The 17,425-nt window shown below is 37.3% G+C and overlaps 1 protein-coding gene across 3 annotated transcripts; it reads right to left on the bottom strand.

Moving 5' to 3' along the window:
- Positions 1–5,218: 5,218 nt before the first annotated feature.
- Positions 5,219–16,435, bottom strand: LOC127807396 (protein arginine N-methyltransferase 2). 3 transcript variants are annotated; one of them, XM_052345214.1, is made up of 4 exons: positions 16,032–16,306; positions 13,237–13,300; positions 6,894–7,289; positions 5,219–5,696 (listed from the first exon to the last, which is right to left on the bottom strand). In XM_052345214.1, the coding sequence occupies exons 1-4, from the start codon at positions 16,155–16,157 to the stop codon at positions 5,383–5,385; spliced, it is 900 nt and encodes a 299-aa protein (XP_052201174.1). In that variant the 5' UTR covers positions 16,158–16,306; the 3' UTR covers positions 5,219–5,382. The 3 variants fall into 3 exon arrangements, with proteins under 3 accessions (XP_052201174.1, XP_052201175.1, XP_052201173.1); XM_052345215.1 differs by lacking the exon at positions 16,032–16,306 and adding an exon at positions 13,611–14,169; XM_052345213.1 differs by lacking the exon at positions 13,237–13,300 and having other exon boundaries at positions 16,032–16,435.
- Between the last annotated feature and the right edge of the window lie 990 nt (positions 16,436–17,425).

Raw genomic sequence — 17,425 nt, 5'->3', positions numbered from 1 at the left:
TCGTTTCACCCCCCCCCCCCCCCCCCAACTTCTGGATTTGCTTCATTCGAGCCCAGATCCGTTAACTGGTATGGTTTCTCTTCTTTCAGTTCTTTGATTCTCTCGATTGATTGACAGCTAAATCTAGATAGTTTTTCTATTTTTCGGCCATATTTTTTTTACTTGTTTATGCTTGATTTGTTGTTGAAGTTGCTTTTTTTTTTAGCAAGTTTTTACAGAATATGGCATGCTCGCAAAGTGGCAAGACAATAATGTTTTGTGAGCGGATCTTTGTCCGGTGAACGAACTCATCAATCAATACCGGTGGAGAGTTCTCAAGAGGTGAATGCTTCTTATAAGGAAATTGGTGATAGGACTAGAAGTGATGTATGGAAACATTTTCAAAGAGTGATCATTAATAAAGAAATTAAGTCCCAATGCAACTATTGTAAGAAATTACTTGCAAGTAAATCAACGAATGGTACATCAACTATGAAGCAACATCTCAATAGGTGTCCTAAGAGAAGATTGGTAGGAGATATAAGGTAAATGTTTATAAAACCTGATTTGAAAGAAGAGCTCTCTTCTGGTCCATATGATGAAAAAAAAGGAAGAGAGAAATTAGGAAAGATGATCATTATGCATGATTATTCTCTTTTGATGGTGGAGCATAGTGGATTCAAAGATTTCACAAGTACCATGTCACGCTAACTAGTTGTTAGTAGAAATAATAGTATAATTGCACTAATAGAATGTAAATAAATCCTTGTCCTTAGTTGGGGAGACTGTCCCAGCATGCATAATCGTATGAAAGCATATTCAGCACGCGCGGAGACCGCTTGTAAGTGCACATGGCCACTTGTGCATTCGCATGGGCGAGCCAACGGCTTTTGGCGCCTAATTGATTCTGATCAGTATATAAACTGATCTAGGCGCCTTATTTGAACATGTTGAATGAAATCAGGAAATCAGTTTCCTCCTCAATTCATTTCCCTCCTAAAGTTCTCTCTATTTTCCCTCCCATCTCTCTCAAGTCTTCTATTTCCCTTCCCTCGCTGTTCTCGGATTAACCGATCAGATCTGGAATCTGACATACCATTCAACCTCTTTTCAAGTGTCCTCGTAATACTTTGAAGAATGATATCATGAGGATTTACAGTGAAGAGAGGGATAAAGTGATGAGTTTGATTGAAAACATTGACAATAGGGTGGCTATTACAACGGACATGTGGACTTCTAGTAACCAAAAAAGGGGTTTTATGGTTGTTACAGCACATTTCATTGATAAGTCTTGGACATTGCATAGCAAAATTTTGAGGAATGACAAGTATTTTTTAACTTAGTATATTGTTTTATTGTTGTTAAATTTGATAATTGTAGTTTTAAACTTTAAGTTTACTAATAATTTATAATTGTATGTCATTTAGGTTTATTTATGTCCTTTGCCCTCATACAAGTGATGTGTTGACCGATGTGTTAATTGATGCTATGCTTGGGTGGAATGTGGACTCAAGATTATCCACAATTACAGTGGATAATTGCTCTATCAATGATAGTATGATTGGTAAGATTAAAGCAAAATTGAGTGTTGGATGTCTTTTGAATGATGGATCTTTATTGCATATGCGTTGTTATGCCCATATCTTGAATCTTATTGTTAAGATTGGTTTAGATGTGATTAAGCATCCATTGATAATGTGAGGGAACGTGTAGTTTTTTGGATAGCATCTCCAAAAAGAATAGAAAAGTTTGAGGACGTTTGTCGACAAATGAAAGTGCCTTATACTAAAAGGTTGAGTTTGGATTGTCCTACTAGATGGAACTCTACTTATTTGATGCTTAAAACTGCTTTGGTTTATAAGTCTGTGTTTCCTCAACTTAAATTGTTTGAATCACAGTACAAGAATGTGCCAAGTGACAAGGATTGGGAAACTGCAAAGGATGTTTGTGATAGATTAGAGTTGTTTTATAATATAACTGAGTTGTTTTCTGGGACAAAATTCCCAACTGCTAATATGTACTTTCCAATAATTTGTAAGGTTAAGTTGACATTAAATGAGTGGGTCAAGTCTCCCAATGAAGTGATTAGTACAATGGCAAAAAGCATGTCAGATAAGTTTGATGCATATTGGAATGTGATTCATAAGTTGATGGGTGTTGTTACAATGTTAGATCCTAGGTATAAGATGATTTTTCTTGACTTTTACTCTCCTAAGGTCTATCCTTATGACTATGATGAACAAATTAGCAGCATCAAGTACCTTTGTTATGATTTGATGGAGGAATATCACATTAAAAAGAACAAAGTGAATGATGTGAATAACCAAGAATGTACATTGGATGGGAGCGTCACTCCAAGAGAGATTTTCATTTCTTTTGATGATGAATATCAATCTTTTCTTAAAAAGAGGAAAACTACTAAGGTTACTAGTTTCAGAACTTAATTGGAGACCTTTACTTAGATGAAGATGTTATAGTTGATAATGGTCAATTTGATATTTTACTTTGGTGGAAAGTGAATGGGGTGAAGTATCCTACCTTGCAAACTATTGCAAGAGATACATTAGTCATTCCTGTATCTATTATTGATTCGGAGTCGGCATTCAGTTCTAGTGGGAGACTGGTGAGTCCTCATTGTAATTGACTTCATCCAAAGACAATAAAAACATTGATGTGTGCCCAAAGTTGGTTGTCAAATGAAGTGGAAAAAGGTGAATTTATTTCATTTACTAGTTATTTTTTATTGTTAAGACTTTAACATTTTCATATTAATTTACTTTTTATATTTTTGTTAGATGGAATTAGCTCATTCATTTCAGATGGATATGCATCAATTTACGAAGAAGATATTAATGTTGTTGATGAAGGTATTAACTTTCGTAACTAAAATTTTTTAGCTTAAATTATAATTTAATTATGCAAATATTAATTTATTGATCTTAACAATTGTAGGTTTGGAAATGTGATTTTCTATCCAAGAAGTTTGAAGTTAATTTGTAACTTTATGCAAAAAGAATATAACTTTATTAGAGTTTGTCTTTGTTTGTTGTGGAGTTATCAAAAATTTTTATGAATGTTATTTGCAAGAGTTTGTCTTTGTTTGTTGGTATGGATTAAACTAAAAAAACCATAGTTAAAACCGAAATCGAACCAAAACCGAATGATTTGGTTATGGTTTTTAATTTTTAAAACCAATGGGTAATGGTTTGGTTTTGGTTTTAGTAATTTAAGTTTGGTTTGGTTATGGTTTTGGTAACCGAACCATTGCCAACCCTATATAGAATTGAGAGTGGTTACATCTTTACCACATACCATTTTAATGTTTTGGTAGTGGTCAAGTTCCAGCCAATAGCCATTCATTTTGTTCTAATACTCAGTAACAGTAAGACCCCCTTACTTAAGTATTACTCAATTTCATTTTGATTTAAAAAATAATCAAATCATCCTGGACTTTAGAATAGATACACTGTTATGATTTGCATTAGTTAAGCTTTCAAGTCTCGGTAGAGGGCTTTAGTATGTAGTTGGGAATAATTTTGTATGTTTATATTTTGTGTTTAAAATATAACGGAAATAACTTGCTGTAAGTTATTTCCAGTAGTCCTTTTATTTCTTTCTATTTGCATATAAGTCCAGTTGTAACTGCCTTTATCTCTTATAAATAGAGGCAGATAGGTTCTCGAGAGGGCATGATTCAGCATTCAGTTTTCTTGTTTTATCTCACACGGGGTCTAGAGAGAATTAAGGGAGAGCATTGCTCGGTCCTTTGTATTCTCAGGAAGAGAGATTATTGTTCATAGCTAGGAGTGTGTGAGAGGGAGTGTTGTATTCTTGATCATTTTCTAGTGGAGTCTATCTCGATCACTAGCAATCTGGATGTAGGGCATTTCATGCCTGAATCAGGATAAGATTCTTGTCTCTTTACTTTTCTGTTATTGTTTTGATTCACTCTAATATTTGTTTGTCTATTACTGTTTCTATCGGGTGAGATTTGGCTGTGAGAGTGTGATTTCTTGTGTAATAATTGATCCTAGATTCAACATACGCCTAATTAACTCCCATAACCACAACATGATCATAGAGTTCTCTATATCCCATGCTGGAAATCCAGGATCCGATGCACTGTGGCCTGGAGCAGTTAGATGATTGAGCTTTCCTCTTCCCTTTAGAAAAGTTTTTACCAGTTGAGCCCGCTGCAGATAGTTTAGTCCATCCAACCAGTAAGATGGATGCATTCCAAGTAGATCGCCGGTAGGTAGACCTCCCAGCGGAGTATCAAAGGTGTTAGTTTCTCCCGAGGTCACTGATGGAGCAATCTCAGAGATCTCCGACATGATTTCGAAGAAATAGATGGAGCAAAGAAGTGCAGTGAGACAGAACAGTAGGTATTAATTGAGGGAATGGCAATGAAGACAAAAAGATGCACACACAAAGCTAGAAGGGCAATGACGGCCGGAATTCTTTTAGAATCGTGGCTCTGATACTATGTAAATTTGGACCAAAAGCATAGCAATCTTATTCACAAACAGCCCTAGTTATAGGATTGAATATTTACAGCTTTAGGAAAGATTATAACAAAGAAGATTACAATAAAATACACTTAGGAAAGTATCCTAATTTGAGATTAGGAAACTATCCAAAAGAACAAGATTTAGATGAATTTTAGAAACTTCCTAAAAGCACAGTATTCTGGAAGCAGACAGGTGAAAGGATTCTTTCCTTTTCTCCTTGAACGCTGCTTTCCTTTTCTTCTTGATCTTCTCACATCAACACACATCAAATTAAACAATAGAAATTTGAAACTCGCTTTCCAGTTTATGTTGTAATTATTGTATGCTACATGTATATACAATACATGAGCCCCAATTTTCCAAGACAAGAAATATGACTGCTGTTTGAATGGGCTGAAAAAGTACTTTTGCATTTGAACACCAATGACTACAGGTCAATCAAATAACCCAAGTCCAACAATGATAATTCCTTTTAAGAGGACATCATCCACACACACAAAAAAAAGGAAACATTGTTGAAGTAGACAATATGATTAAATTCTTCCATGGGGTTCCTTCCAGGCAAACCAAAGCACATACAAATCTCATTCACTGCTCATAAGCTATATAACTTCAGAGCATGTGTACAGAGCATGCAACAAAGTGAAAAAGTGTTTGGGGGTGGGGAACTTAAAAGTTAAAACCAAGTCTCAGCTTACCAGCAAGCATAAAATTCACAAGCTCATACATTCAAGAAGAATATGGCCACAAGCATTAGATTCATAAAGGATCAATTCTATATAATCCCTAACCATCCAAAATTCTAACAAAGGATGACATGAACAGTAAAAGATACTGACTTCTCCACTGATTAACCATATTAAAGATCAAGAAGAAATATTGAACCAAAGTATTATTCAGAATCCTGTATAGACTGACAAACAGGGAGGTAATATGTGTCCAACTGCCAATATTTGTGTTTCACACCCTCCCAAACTTCTTCTCCCAAACAATTCTTTACAGGTAGTGGTATGAACTGTGTGGAATAACCCAAACTCTCCAGTTCTAGAGAAACCAACTGACAGTATACAACATGAAAGAAGGCATTACCTCCACAAAGGCCATTAAAAAATGAGTAGATGCCACCAGGTTTCAACAATGAAGGAAGATGCTGGTGGAATTCTCTCATATCTTCATAATACTCCCCATAAGTGTCAAAGAAAATACCTGAAAAAATCAAAAGAATGAGCATGGGTTAATGCATTGATACTACTTGCTATTTAAATTAATTAGCAATAATTTCCTATTAAGTAGGAAAATGAGTAAAAAAGAAAAACTAATCTCAAATACATAATTACTTGAGACATAATCAAAATGCTATTTTTGTCTCCATATACTTGCTCAGTAGTCAGGTTGTTTGAGTGGTTGAACAGGATGTTATTTGTTAAACAAGTACTTTTCATCAAAGATTCTGCAAGTATCTACAGCTACAAATATTAATAAGCATTTTCATATATATACAGAGATTGTTGACAAAATATGACAAACAATACAGCTAGGAAGCTGAAAGAGATCCACTTGATAATAATACGATCAGGTATAAAGAAAATGACAGAAATGAGCTAGAATTCCACATTCCTAGGACATCCCATACAAGTGTCTCATCCTACCTTATGCGGGTCCTAGATATAAATATAATCTTTAGTGGCATTTTAAAAACATAAAAGGTGGAAGTTGTATAAATCTAGTTCAATAAGGTGTTTCTTGTTTAATTCATGGTTATCCAAAAGAAGTCCATGCAGATATCATGAAGCCCAGTAGAGGTGCAAAGAAAAATGGTGCACTTCTATCCACTCCTTGTCCGCGACTTTTGGAACTCTCCATTGTCCATTCTCCTTTTAATTTCTCCAATAATATATCTCCAGTGTAAAAGGTGTTTTCAAACCAAAGTACCAGAATTCCATTTCATTACATTTCTCTTTTTTTTCACAATTTACCAGAATTCCATTTATAAATATAATGTCCATGAGAAAAAAGTAAGGTGGGGAGGAAAAAGAAATTCATGTGCAACTGAAATACAAAACATAAGAAAACTCTTGTTTTGGGCAGTAAAAGAGGGGTGGGGGTAGTTCTAAACACAACAAAAGCCACTTTAACACCTTAGTGGATGAGAGAACACACAATTGCTAGTAACAATCTGAGCTAGGAGTCATTTTTTCCATTAACAAATTTGAAAAATTTTAACTTCTATCACGAAAAATCTTCAAATGGCATTTTCAAGTGAAAAATACCCCAAACATTATTTAAACAGACTAGCATTACTAGTCATATTTACACCTCCTATAAGCCAAAAGTAAGGGTGAATATTAATCAGATATTCATCTGCTCAGCATGTAATGTAACTGCTCCTGAATCTTGTCTTACCATCATAAGATTTGAGTTGAGGAAGAACATCCTGCCAACGACCAAATATTATGTTTGCATTCTCCTTCTCACCCCAACCAGCACGAAGCATACGGTCATAGACCTCAGGGTGAGCCTCAACAATGGTGTGGGTACTAGGTGCATATTGCTGTATTGCAGCATCCACAAGTCCCATTCCAAATCCAATGTTCAGTATGTGCCCACCTCCTGAGCAAACAGCCTTTGCATGTGCCTCCATCAGTGGTTTCTCCCAAGCCATCATGACAGCCTTGCTATTGGAGTCCATTAGCTTATCCTCACTAAATGTAATCCTATCTTCCAAGTAGTCACCATCGGAGTTGCCAGTTGGCTTTGCTCTTCTTGCAATTGTTCCCAGGATCAACTCAGCTTGTATCCCTATAGATTACACTTACTGAGAGCCACAAAAAAGTGGGGAAATAAAATATCTGAAACTAAAATAGGAATGAAGATTATATTTGTGAGAAAGCAGAGCTACTGCTAAATCGATGTGAAAACATTAGAAATGAATTGTTCAGGTGCATATACTAAATCATTGAAATTGGTCAGGTGCTAAATCAATCTGAATCTATAAAGCACAAACACTTCCCAACGGTTTCTGTACCAGAGTCAACAATGTGTCGGACACTCCCATGTGCGGTGCCCCAACCCTTTCTTAAAAATTTTAAAATGATATGGGGAGGGGACATGCGTAGGACACTTCTGTCCCCTATGTAGACACTTTTAAGACTAAAAAGTAAGGGGTTTTCTTTTTGACTCTTCAGTTTTTTGACTTGGTAATTGCATGATTCTTTTGTTTCTCCATGTTTTGATTGCATGACTCTTCAGTTTCTGTACTCTTCCTACTTCTATTCTCTAGCTCTTTAAATATCAACTGGATTGTGAGGGGCAAAGATGTTTGGACTATGAGTTGATTGCTAATAGATTAGAAGTTATTCATTTAGAATTTTGGCTTATAAATTTTAAATACATATTTATAAGTTTAGAATATAGTTTTGATACTTTATTATGCCATTAAAAACATAAAAACTATTTTATTAATTAACCTATATTGAATGTGTCATGTCCCACTTTTTTGAAAAATATCGTGTCCCCATGTTTGTGTACATGCTTCATAGATCTGAATGATACAACTTTTCAAAACCATCTGCATGAGAGAACCAAGTTTTCAAGAGATCATAGGTTAAAGTTATTTCTAGTATCTCAAATATGGAATTGTATATCATATATAAAGCAACCCTATGAGCATGCTTTAATTAAGTACCCTATATTTTAATTGTTTTCAGGATAAGCCAATGTTTTCAAAAGCACTAATTGCACTTAAATGCAGTAAGCATATGGAGCTTAAGTGCAAAGCCAAAGCACACACTTAAGTAAAGTGAAGTGCACATAAACAAAATCAAGGGTATACACTTTAATAAGCATAAAAAAAATAATTTATTAAAAAGCATTCATTAAAAGGAAAACTAAATAAGAATGAGGGGATTTCTAGGAATCTGGAGTCCATTGAATATGATGAATTCTTCGTTGAAAAGATGAAAGATCCACAGTCTTCATCTTCCATCAGAAGTCTGCGCGTTTCTTCTTGAGCATTCTTTGTTACTGATTTTATTTAGATATTTTTTAAAATCTGATGACAGCTGTTTCTTGGTAAGGATTCCATAAAAGCAGCCACACCATAACACAAATTTAAAAAAATCCAGCAGTCTATATTGAAAGTGCATTTTATAGCATTTCACGATTCATATGAAACTGCAACTAAAGAGCACTTTATGGTGCTTCACAACTTAGATAAAACCGCAACGAAAGTGTGTTTTGACAGCACTCAACTTACATCACTGAGCTTTGTCCACAAAAAGCTCTTAAGGAATTGCGCTTTGTGCTTTGGGCTAAAAGAGTCTTTTTAAAACACTAGGATGAGCTATATGTTCTTGCTTACAAACTCATGTGGACACCCCCATACTCATTTTTATTCAATGACTTCCTACTCTATTATGGACCTTGTTTTGTTTGGACAACGAAGTCATTTGTGCTTTTGCTACCTGTAGCAACACTGCATCTTGAGCCAGAGATCAGCCAGAAATTGGATCTCAGGCTTGAATCGTGAAATGCATAACTATTAAACAACGGAAGTGCAAGAAAATGAGTAGAATTATACTTAATAAATGAAGGGCAAGTATAATCATAGTTCAAGAAAGTATTAGGCAGACAACCAGGAACACACCTTCATAGTCATGAGAATGCATACATAAGAATGGAAACTGATATCATAAAAAAATAAATGCAAGCAAACTATCATATTGGTTAAATTGATAGCTATTTAATGCCTAAGTTGACTCAAAAGAAGTGAGTGGAATTCAAGTTGAAGATGATATAAGAATGAATAACAATAAATGCACTCATGTCCATTGAGTTAGTTGTGTGTGAGAATGAATGACAACAGACTGGTGTTCACCAAATGGAATAAAAGTGTGAGAGAATAGGGGATCTAGTATGCAATGGTAACATCAAGCTGCCTGGGGGACTAAATGGCTTGGGTAGGGAAGGATACAATGACCCTGAGAGAGAGTTGGCAGTGTGCACAAAGCTTCCAGAGGATGAGTATCCTCTTTGCTGTCTAAGAGGGAAGCTTTTATGGGACCTCTTGGTGCAAATAAAAGGAAGGTCCCTCACATCATCAGACAGGCAGCTCACACCCTTCTATCTAAAAAAAAAATTGGGGAGCATTCCTGGCATCAAGATGTCATCTTGTTGACATCCAACAAGTAGGCTTAAAATTCAAGTGTCCAACTGGGGACTTCTTTCCTCAGTGCACAATCTCTCTCTAAAGGTAAGCGCATCAGAGGGAAGGAACTTTCCTTGACAAACACCAAACACAACCCCAGAATCCCTGATTCAAGGGAAGTGAAGACATGGACAACCTGCTATGAAGACTGTCTTTCAAAGCAATGGTGAGGGCAATATTTTCACTAGAGGCAATTGCAATTTAGCTGATGGCGCTCGAGCCACCTCAGTTTGGGGAGTTGGGTATGGCAAGCCCACAGCTGCTGGGCTCCGTAAGCTGAGTCCCACCTCATGAAGCTGTCATGTGCATGCCAAGAGGCAATTAGGGAGTTGTCCCCATGGATCATAACTTGTGTCCAGTTGGGCTTGGAGAGTGGTTTTCCAAATATTAAGTATAATCTTACAAGATAAATGATAATGATATCTTCACACACAAGACACAATCAACCTACAACATCTTATATACAAAACTAACCCACTAAATCTCCCATTATTCAAACTAAAAGATAGAGAGAGCAAAGCCAGAAAATATGGACACATGAATCCTCAATTTGTGGGATCCCATAAATTGTGGATCATTTGTCCCCATTACCTACACTCTCCCTCAAGTTGCAGAATAGATGTCAGTGTCAGTCATTCCCAGCTTGCAAATATAGATATTGAAACTTGATTTCTGAAGTACTTTGATTAGAACATCAACTTCTTGAGACTTGGTAGGAATGTAGGATAAGGCAATAGTTCCATTCTTAATCTCTGCCTTGATAAAGTCTCCGCCAATCCTCACATATTTCATTCAATCATGTTGAACTGGATTATGAACTATACTAATAGCTGATTTACTGTCACTAAACAACTTCGTAGGAGTTGTTACTAGCATGTTTAAGTCTGTCATCAATCTCTATATCTAAATGAGTTCACATATTCCTTGAACTATGGCTCTATACTCTGTTTTTGCACTACTTCGAATAACCACAGACTGTTTTTTGTCTCTCCATATCACTAGATTACCCCAAACTTTTGTGTAATACCCTATGGTTGACTTGCTATCATCAACAGCTCCTGCCCAATCTGCATATGAAAAACCAATAATATCCCTGACTCCAGTCTTTTTAAACAACAACCCTTTTCCAGGACTTCCCTTTAAATATCCCAGGATTTGGTTTGCTGCCTCCATGTGCCTTTTTGTGGAAGCATGCATGAACTAGCGTACCACGCTCACACTAAAGACAATATCTGGTTTTGTGAGTGATAGGTAGATGAGTTTTCCTACCAAATACTGATAGCTCTCTTTATTCACCTGAGGATTACTATTTGACACCTTGTGCTTCCATTTACGTTCTAAGGGCGTACTAGAAGGTTTACATCCAAGTTTTCCTGTCTCTTTAAGTAAGTCAAGTGTGTACTTTCTTTGTGAAATGAAGATCCCTTTGTGACTTCTTGCAACCTCCATTACAAGAAAGTATCCAAGTTCCCCAAAATCTTTTACCATGAATTCAACTTGAAGTCTTTTTTTGAGATTTCCAATCTCCATTTCATCATCACCTGTGATCACCATATTGTCTACATATACAATGAGAATTGCTTGTTGTCCTGACTTATTTTTCTTCACAAACAAGGTGTGATCAGCTTACCCTTGGTTGTATCCAAGACCCTTCATAATAGTGTTGAACCATGTAAACCAAGTCCGAGGTGATTGTTTCAAACCATGAAGGGCCTTTTTTATCTTACATACCTTATCTGGATTTCCCTTTGCTTCAAATACAAGAGGAACTCTCATATATACCTCTTCCTCTAATGTGCCATTGAGAAAAGCATTCTTGATGTCTAGCTGGTGTAGTTCTCAATCTAAATTAGCAACAATGGATAATAGAACTCTGATGGAGTTAAGCTTGGCAACTGGTGCAAATGTTTCTTCATAATCAATTTCATAGGTTCAAGTAAAACCTTGTGCTACTAGTCTTGCCTTATACCGTTCAATAGTTCTATCTGGTTTATACTTCACTAAGAAGATCAATTTACTGCCAACTGGTTTCTTCCTTTCTGGTAACTTTACCATCTCCCAAGTCTCATTATCATTCAACGCCTTCATTTCTTCTAACATAGCTTTCTTCCAATTTAGATCTTGAAGTGCCTCTTGAACATTTCTAGGAACATGAATCTCATCGATCTTTGCAACAAAAGTTTTGAAATTTCCTGACAACTTAGTATATGCAACATAATCCAATATAAGATACTTGGAATTTCTAATACAGACCTTACCCCTTTCCTTCTGGCAATTGGAAGTTCAATGTTATTGGTAGGTTCTTCCTCACAACATGGCACATTTTTCTCATTCTTTTCTTGATTATCCGTTGTAATGGGATCTGCCATCGGTTCATACTCTTGAGTTTGCATTGGAGTTTGTGGTCTCCTAGAGTAAACCAGAATTGGTTTTGAGTCAATAGTGTTAGATTCTCCCCCTTGACCTATATCATTATTGTTTTTGGACATAGAATCGGATTGGGAAGGAAAGGATGAGGAGATTAAAGGAAAGGGCTTGAAGAAATTGGGTTCCCAATGTCTGTCTCCTTGAGAATTAATCTCTCCCTAGAGAGAAACTTAGGGGGTAGAAGGTTTGATCCTTGACAAAGGAAACATCACATGAGATCAGGAACCATTTCGTAGAATAATGATAGCACTTATAGTCCTTTTGTGTGATGGAGTAACAAAGAAAGATGCATTTCGGAGCTTTAGGATCAAACTTACCCCGGTTGTTGAACATTATGGACAAATACCACACACCCAAACACACAAGATTCAAGAGAACTATGAACCCGAGAGGAAGGAAAGACAAATAACAATGCATTGAGGGGTGTTCGGTATTAAAGGACTTTGAAGGGAACACAATTGATGAGAAATGCTAATGTAAGAATTGCTTCACCCCAAAAAGAGTGTGGAACATGGCTAGCAAACATGATGGATTGAGCAACTTCCAGTAAGTGACGATTTTTTCTCTCCACAACCCCATTTTGTTGAGAAGTATATGCACATGAACTTTGATAAAATATCCCATATTCTCGAAGATATTCATTCAGTTCATAGGAGAAATACTCTCGACCATTATTTGTCCGAAGAATATGGATAGACAACTAGAAAACATTTGTGACAAGTTTGTGGAATTGTTTAAAAATGATAGTCACTTTAGATTTTTCTCTCATCAAGTAAACCCAACATACCCAGGTGGTCATCAATAAAGATAACAAACCATCGTTCCCTGGTTAGATTTAACACTTATGATGGTCCCCACACATCACTATGAATTAAATGGAATGGAATAGAATGTTTGTATGTGTGAGGTGGATAAAATGCATGTGTTTGTTTAGCAAGAGTACAATGATCACACCAGAATGATGAAGGATCTTTATTAACGAATAGATGAGGGTACAGATGCTTTAGATAAAAGAAACTGAGGTGACCTAATCTATGATGCCACAACAAAATATTGGAATTAAAAAACAAGAAAAAATAGTAGGTAACTTTGGTATTGAAGAAGAACCAATACCTGACAAGTAATAGAGACCATTTCGCTTTTTAACATTCCCAATCGTCCTCTCTAATGACAAATCCTAAAATTTACAATAAGAAGGAAGAAACATTACTAAACAGTTCAAATTTTTGGTTAATTTACTCACAAAAAGTAGATTGCACTGCAAATTTGGAACATGAAGGACTGAATTCAATTTCAACCCATTAAGTTCCATATCTCCTGTCCCTGTTGTTGTGTACATGACCCATCTGTTACAATAATACCAACATTTTTCTTACAAGGTTGATAGTTACCGAATCCTATTTTGGAGCTTATCATATGGTCCAAAGCACCTGTGTCCACTATCCAAGTATCATATGAGTCCTTATACGACAATTAGGAAACGATACCTTTATGTGATGTAAGTGCTGCAGAACTAGTAGAAGTTGATGCGACAGATCTAGAGGCATCAGTCATTGATAAGGAAGTCATCAATTTTTGAAGCATTTTCATATGTTCTATTGTAAATGATTGAAAGGCTGCACCAGTTGTAATCTCTACCACATAAACATTCTTTTTTCTCTAGCTTCGTGGCTTCCAATCTGAAGGCTTGCCATAAATATCCCAACACATATCTTTGGTATGATTGGACTTCTTACAATGCTCACACCACATCCGCTTGTCCTTTCCAAGAGTTGCTTTTTTATTGTACCCTTCATTTCATTTAGCTGCTAAAGCAAATCCCTGGACTACTATTTAGGTGGATGAGCTTTGTACTAGAGAGGACATCACTTTTCTCCTTGTTTCTTCTCACCGAACTTCAGCAAACACCTCTTTTAGGTTGGGTAAAGGTTTCGTGCCAAGTATACGTCCTCGAACATCATCAAATTCTTGATTCAATCCTTGCATAAAAGACTCCATCATCAATACACTTCCATTCAATATTGTGAAACAGATCGATTTGTTGCTACAGTTCTGAGAGCGTATTAAAATACTCGGTGACAGATAATGTATCTTGTCGAGTGTTTCGAATCTTAAAGCGAACCTCCAAACTTTGTGATGTATCCTCAAGGTCTGAGTACATTTCTTGTACTGCATCCCACACTTCTTTTGTTGTTTGGTAGAATAGGTACAGACACCCAATCTTTTGCTCCATTGAGTTTATCAACCATGTCATCGCAATTGAGTTTTTTGCTTTCCATACACTATAGGTGACAAAATTTGATGGAGCTGCTGCAGTTGCTCCTATCAAATATCCCATTTTTCCTCTTCCCTTGATCACAAGCAATACTGACTGATACCACTCTCTAAAATTGTTCCCATTCAATTTATGAGAGGTAATTGGTATTGCGGGATTTTTAGAATGACCAAGAACAAAGGATAATTAGGAGTTGGAGACAGTCGAGATACTGGTCAATTTTGTTATAGATGTACCGGAGTTGGTCATTTTTTGGTAACAGTGGTTGCTGGTATGAAATCAGAGGGACGCTGCACACCAGATCTGAGATTGTGAAAATCAAATCTGAGATCGATGTCTAATAGGCTACCATGAAGAAAAGGACTGAAATAGGAAGTGTAGGGAGCAGTGTCAGAAGTTCGCTGGTGGAACCGACAAAGTTGGACGATGATGAGTGGTGACCGACGGTAGTCGACAGTGGTCGAAACCACTGGGATCTAAATGGGCTGAGTGAGACGAGTCCAACGATGGTAACAATGTTGCAATTGGGACACTAAAGAGAGAGATTGAAGCAAAAAACAATATGTGCACAAATTCAATGGGTGGCGCGTGGGAGCTCACCGACGGTTGGGCTCTTGGGGTTTGGCCAATCTGAGGGCGGCGACGGTGATGGTGGTGGTGGCGCGACTGGAAGATCTTCAAGGAGTAATTTGAGCAACAGCAGGCGAGATTTGGATGCTTAGCTGCTGTAAGGTCTGGCCGGCGATGGCAGGCAAGCCTTAGCCGTTGATGGCGGACACTCGAGGTTTGCACCACGATGGAGGTTTGGTGATGACCTTGTTGCCAGCGATCGGAGAAAGCAGCGACAATGGTTAGCACAAGGAGATGGTCGTGGAGGACCAACGTGAATGATAGGCTATGGACGACGTAGCTTCTGAAAATGACGAACAAGAGACCTCTGCTCTTGGCACTTGACAACAACGGTGAGTTCGTCTGCTAGAATGGTGGCAGATCAACCATGGTTGTGGGAGGCCGGAACGACGACGAACGTCGGAGCTTCTCTGTTCCTGGCGTTTTGACAACAACGCCAACTCGTCTACTAGAAGAATGGCAAATCGAAGGCGGCTGACCTAGGCTCTAATATCATATAATCTTACAAGATAAATGATAATGACATCTTCACACACCAAACACAATCAACCTACAACATCTTATATACAAAACTAACCCACTAAATCTCCCATTATTCAAACTAAAAGATAGAGAAAGCAAAGCCAGAAAACATGGAAACATGAATCCTCAATTTGTGGGATCCCATAAATTGTGGATCCTTTGTCCCCATTACCTACATTAAGTACAATCTTCAAGAAATTTACAAGACCCTGCAGTTTAACCAGGATAAAGAAAAGAAAAAACTTGACGTCGGCATTATTTGTTGCGTTGGAAATGATATTTGAGCTAACGTTCCAGCAAGGCAACAATATTCGTTCAGTTGTAAATTTCTACAAACTACTTTTCGGTTTCTCACAATTTGTAGGATGAGCTAAAAGAATCCTGAATTCTGATAGTCAGGCGCGATCAACGAAAGATAAATGCATCTAAAACACGGCGATGGATCAAAGCAGAAGAGAAAGGTAAGGGCAACGTTATGAACCAGAATTAAGGAGGAGGTCGAAGGCATCCTGGTGGCCAGAGTCCATGGCGAAGTCGCCGGCGGAGAGGTTGGAAGGGGAGAGGGCGTTCCAGGGTGCGCCAGCATCGAGGAGGGATTTGACCGCATCGGAGTGGCCGTGCTTGGCGGCGTGCATGAGAGGGGTTAGGCCGTCGCTGTCGAAGTAAGACAGGTCGGTACCGGAGTCTATGAGAGCTCTGACCTTGTTGGTGTCGCCATTTCTTGAGGCCTCGCAGAGCAGCTCCTCATCCGCCATGTCTGCGCTCGCTCGAACCCCTTGTTAGAGGCTAAAACCCTACCCTACGTTTAGCGATTGGTGAAGAAATTGCAGCGGAGCGTCGGAAGCTAATATACCTCGAGTGCGATTTTGTTCGTTAAAACTCACCTTTCTACTAACGGAGTTTAATAAAGAAGGGAGTCAAATATTACCCCCACACCCAGTGAAATCTTTATTTAGGTCTCTCTCTCTCAGTCTTCACCCGTCTCTATCCGTGTTTCTCTCTCTCTTACTCTCTCTCCCCAACAGCAACACTGACATCCTCACCAGCAACAACACCGATGTTGAACCTCTGGCGTCCCCCAACAGCGACGTCTCCTCTCTCTCCACGACGTCTCTCTATTCTCATCGCTTCCTACCTTGCTTTTGATTATCGTGGCCGTTGATTCCTTTCGATCCTACGATCGTTGTTGACATCTGCCACCATCACCATTTTCAGCAATGTCTCTCTATTCTCACCCTTTTTTCATGTAAATGCTATTTTCGTTTTTTGTTTGGAAATGCTCCAACGTCTCTCTGTTCTCTATTAATGATTTGCTTGCGTGCATCTTTGAATGAATATTTTTTACATTATTTCACTTGTTTTTTGTTAGTAAATGGCTGAGATCTATGTTTGGTTTCTTTGATTGTCGGTGTTTAGATCGTCTCTCTACCATCACCATCTCTTTCCACCGCATCTTTTCCATCTTCATCAACATCTCTCTATTCTCACCCTTCTTCAGCCACACTCCGTTGCTTCTGCTTCTTCAGGTAAATGCTCCTTTAGTTTTAGTCAACTTTAGAATTGAGAAATTTTTAACTGACTGATTTCATTCTTACTATGCAGACAAATGATCCATTTACAGTCATAGCACAGTCTAATATCTCTATTAATGGACAATATTACAAGGAAGATTATAGTTTTTAAGTAATGGAAGGTATTGTATACAGTTTTGTGTTTGAATGTACCTTTATATAGCTTTTGTCTACGTAAAAAAGATTATACTTCCTACTGTGAGAAGAATGTAAATATGTTTAATTTAATTTGATTTGAATTATGTTTAATTCAACTTTCTTATATATTTTGATTTGCTATCTCTATAGAGCTTGAATATTGATA

This window comes from Diospyros lotus, chromosome 8 (genome assembly GCF_014633365.1).
Source record: "Diospyros lotus cultivar Yz01 chromosome 8, ASM1463336v1, whole genome shotgun sequence".
Classification (NCBI taxonomy): domain Eukaryota; kingdom Viridiplantae; phylum Streptophyta; class Magnoliopsida; order Ericales; family Ebenaceae; genus Diospyros; species Diospyros lotus.
Note: the sequence above shows the minus strand (reverse complement) of the source record. Positions and strands in the feature narration are given on the sequence as shown.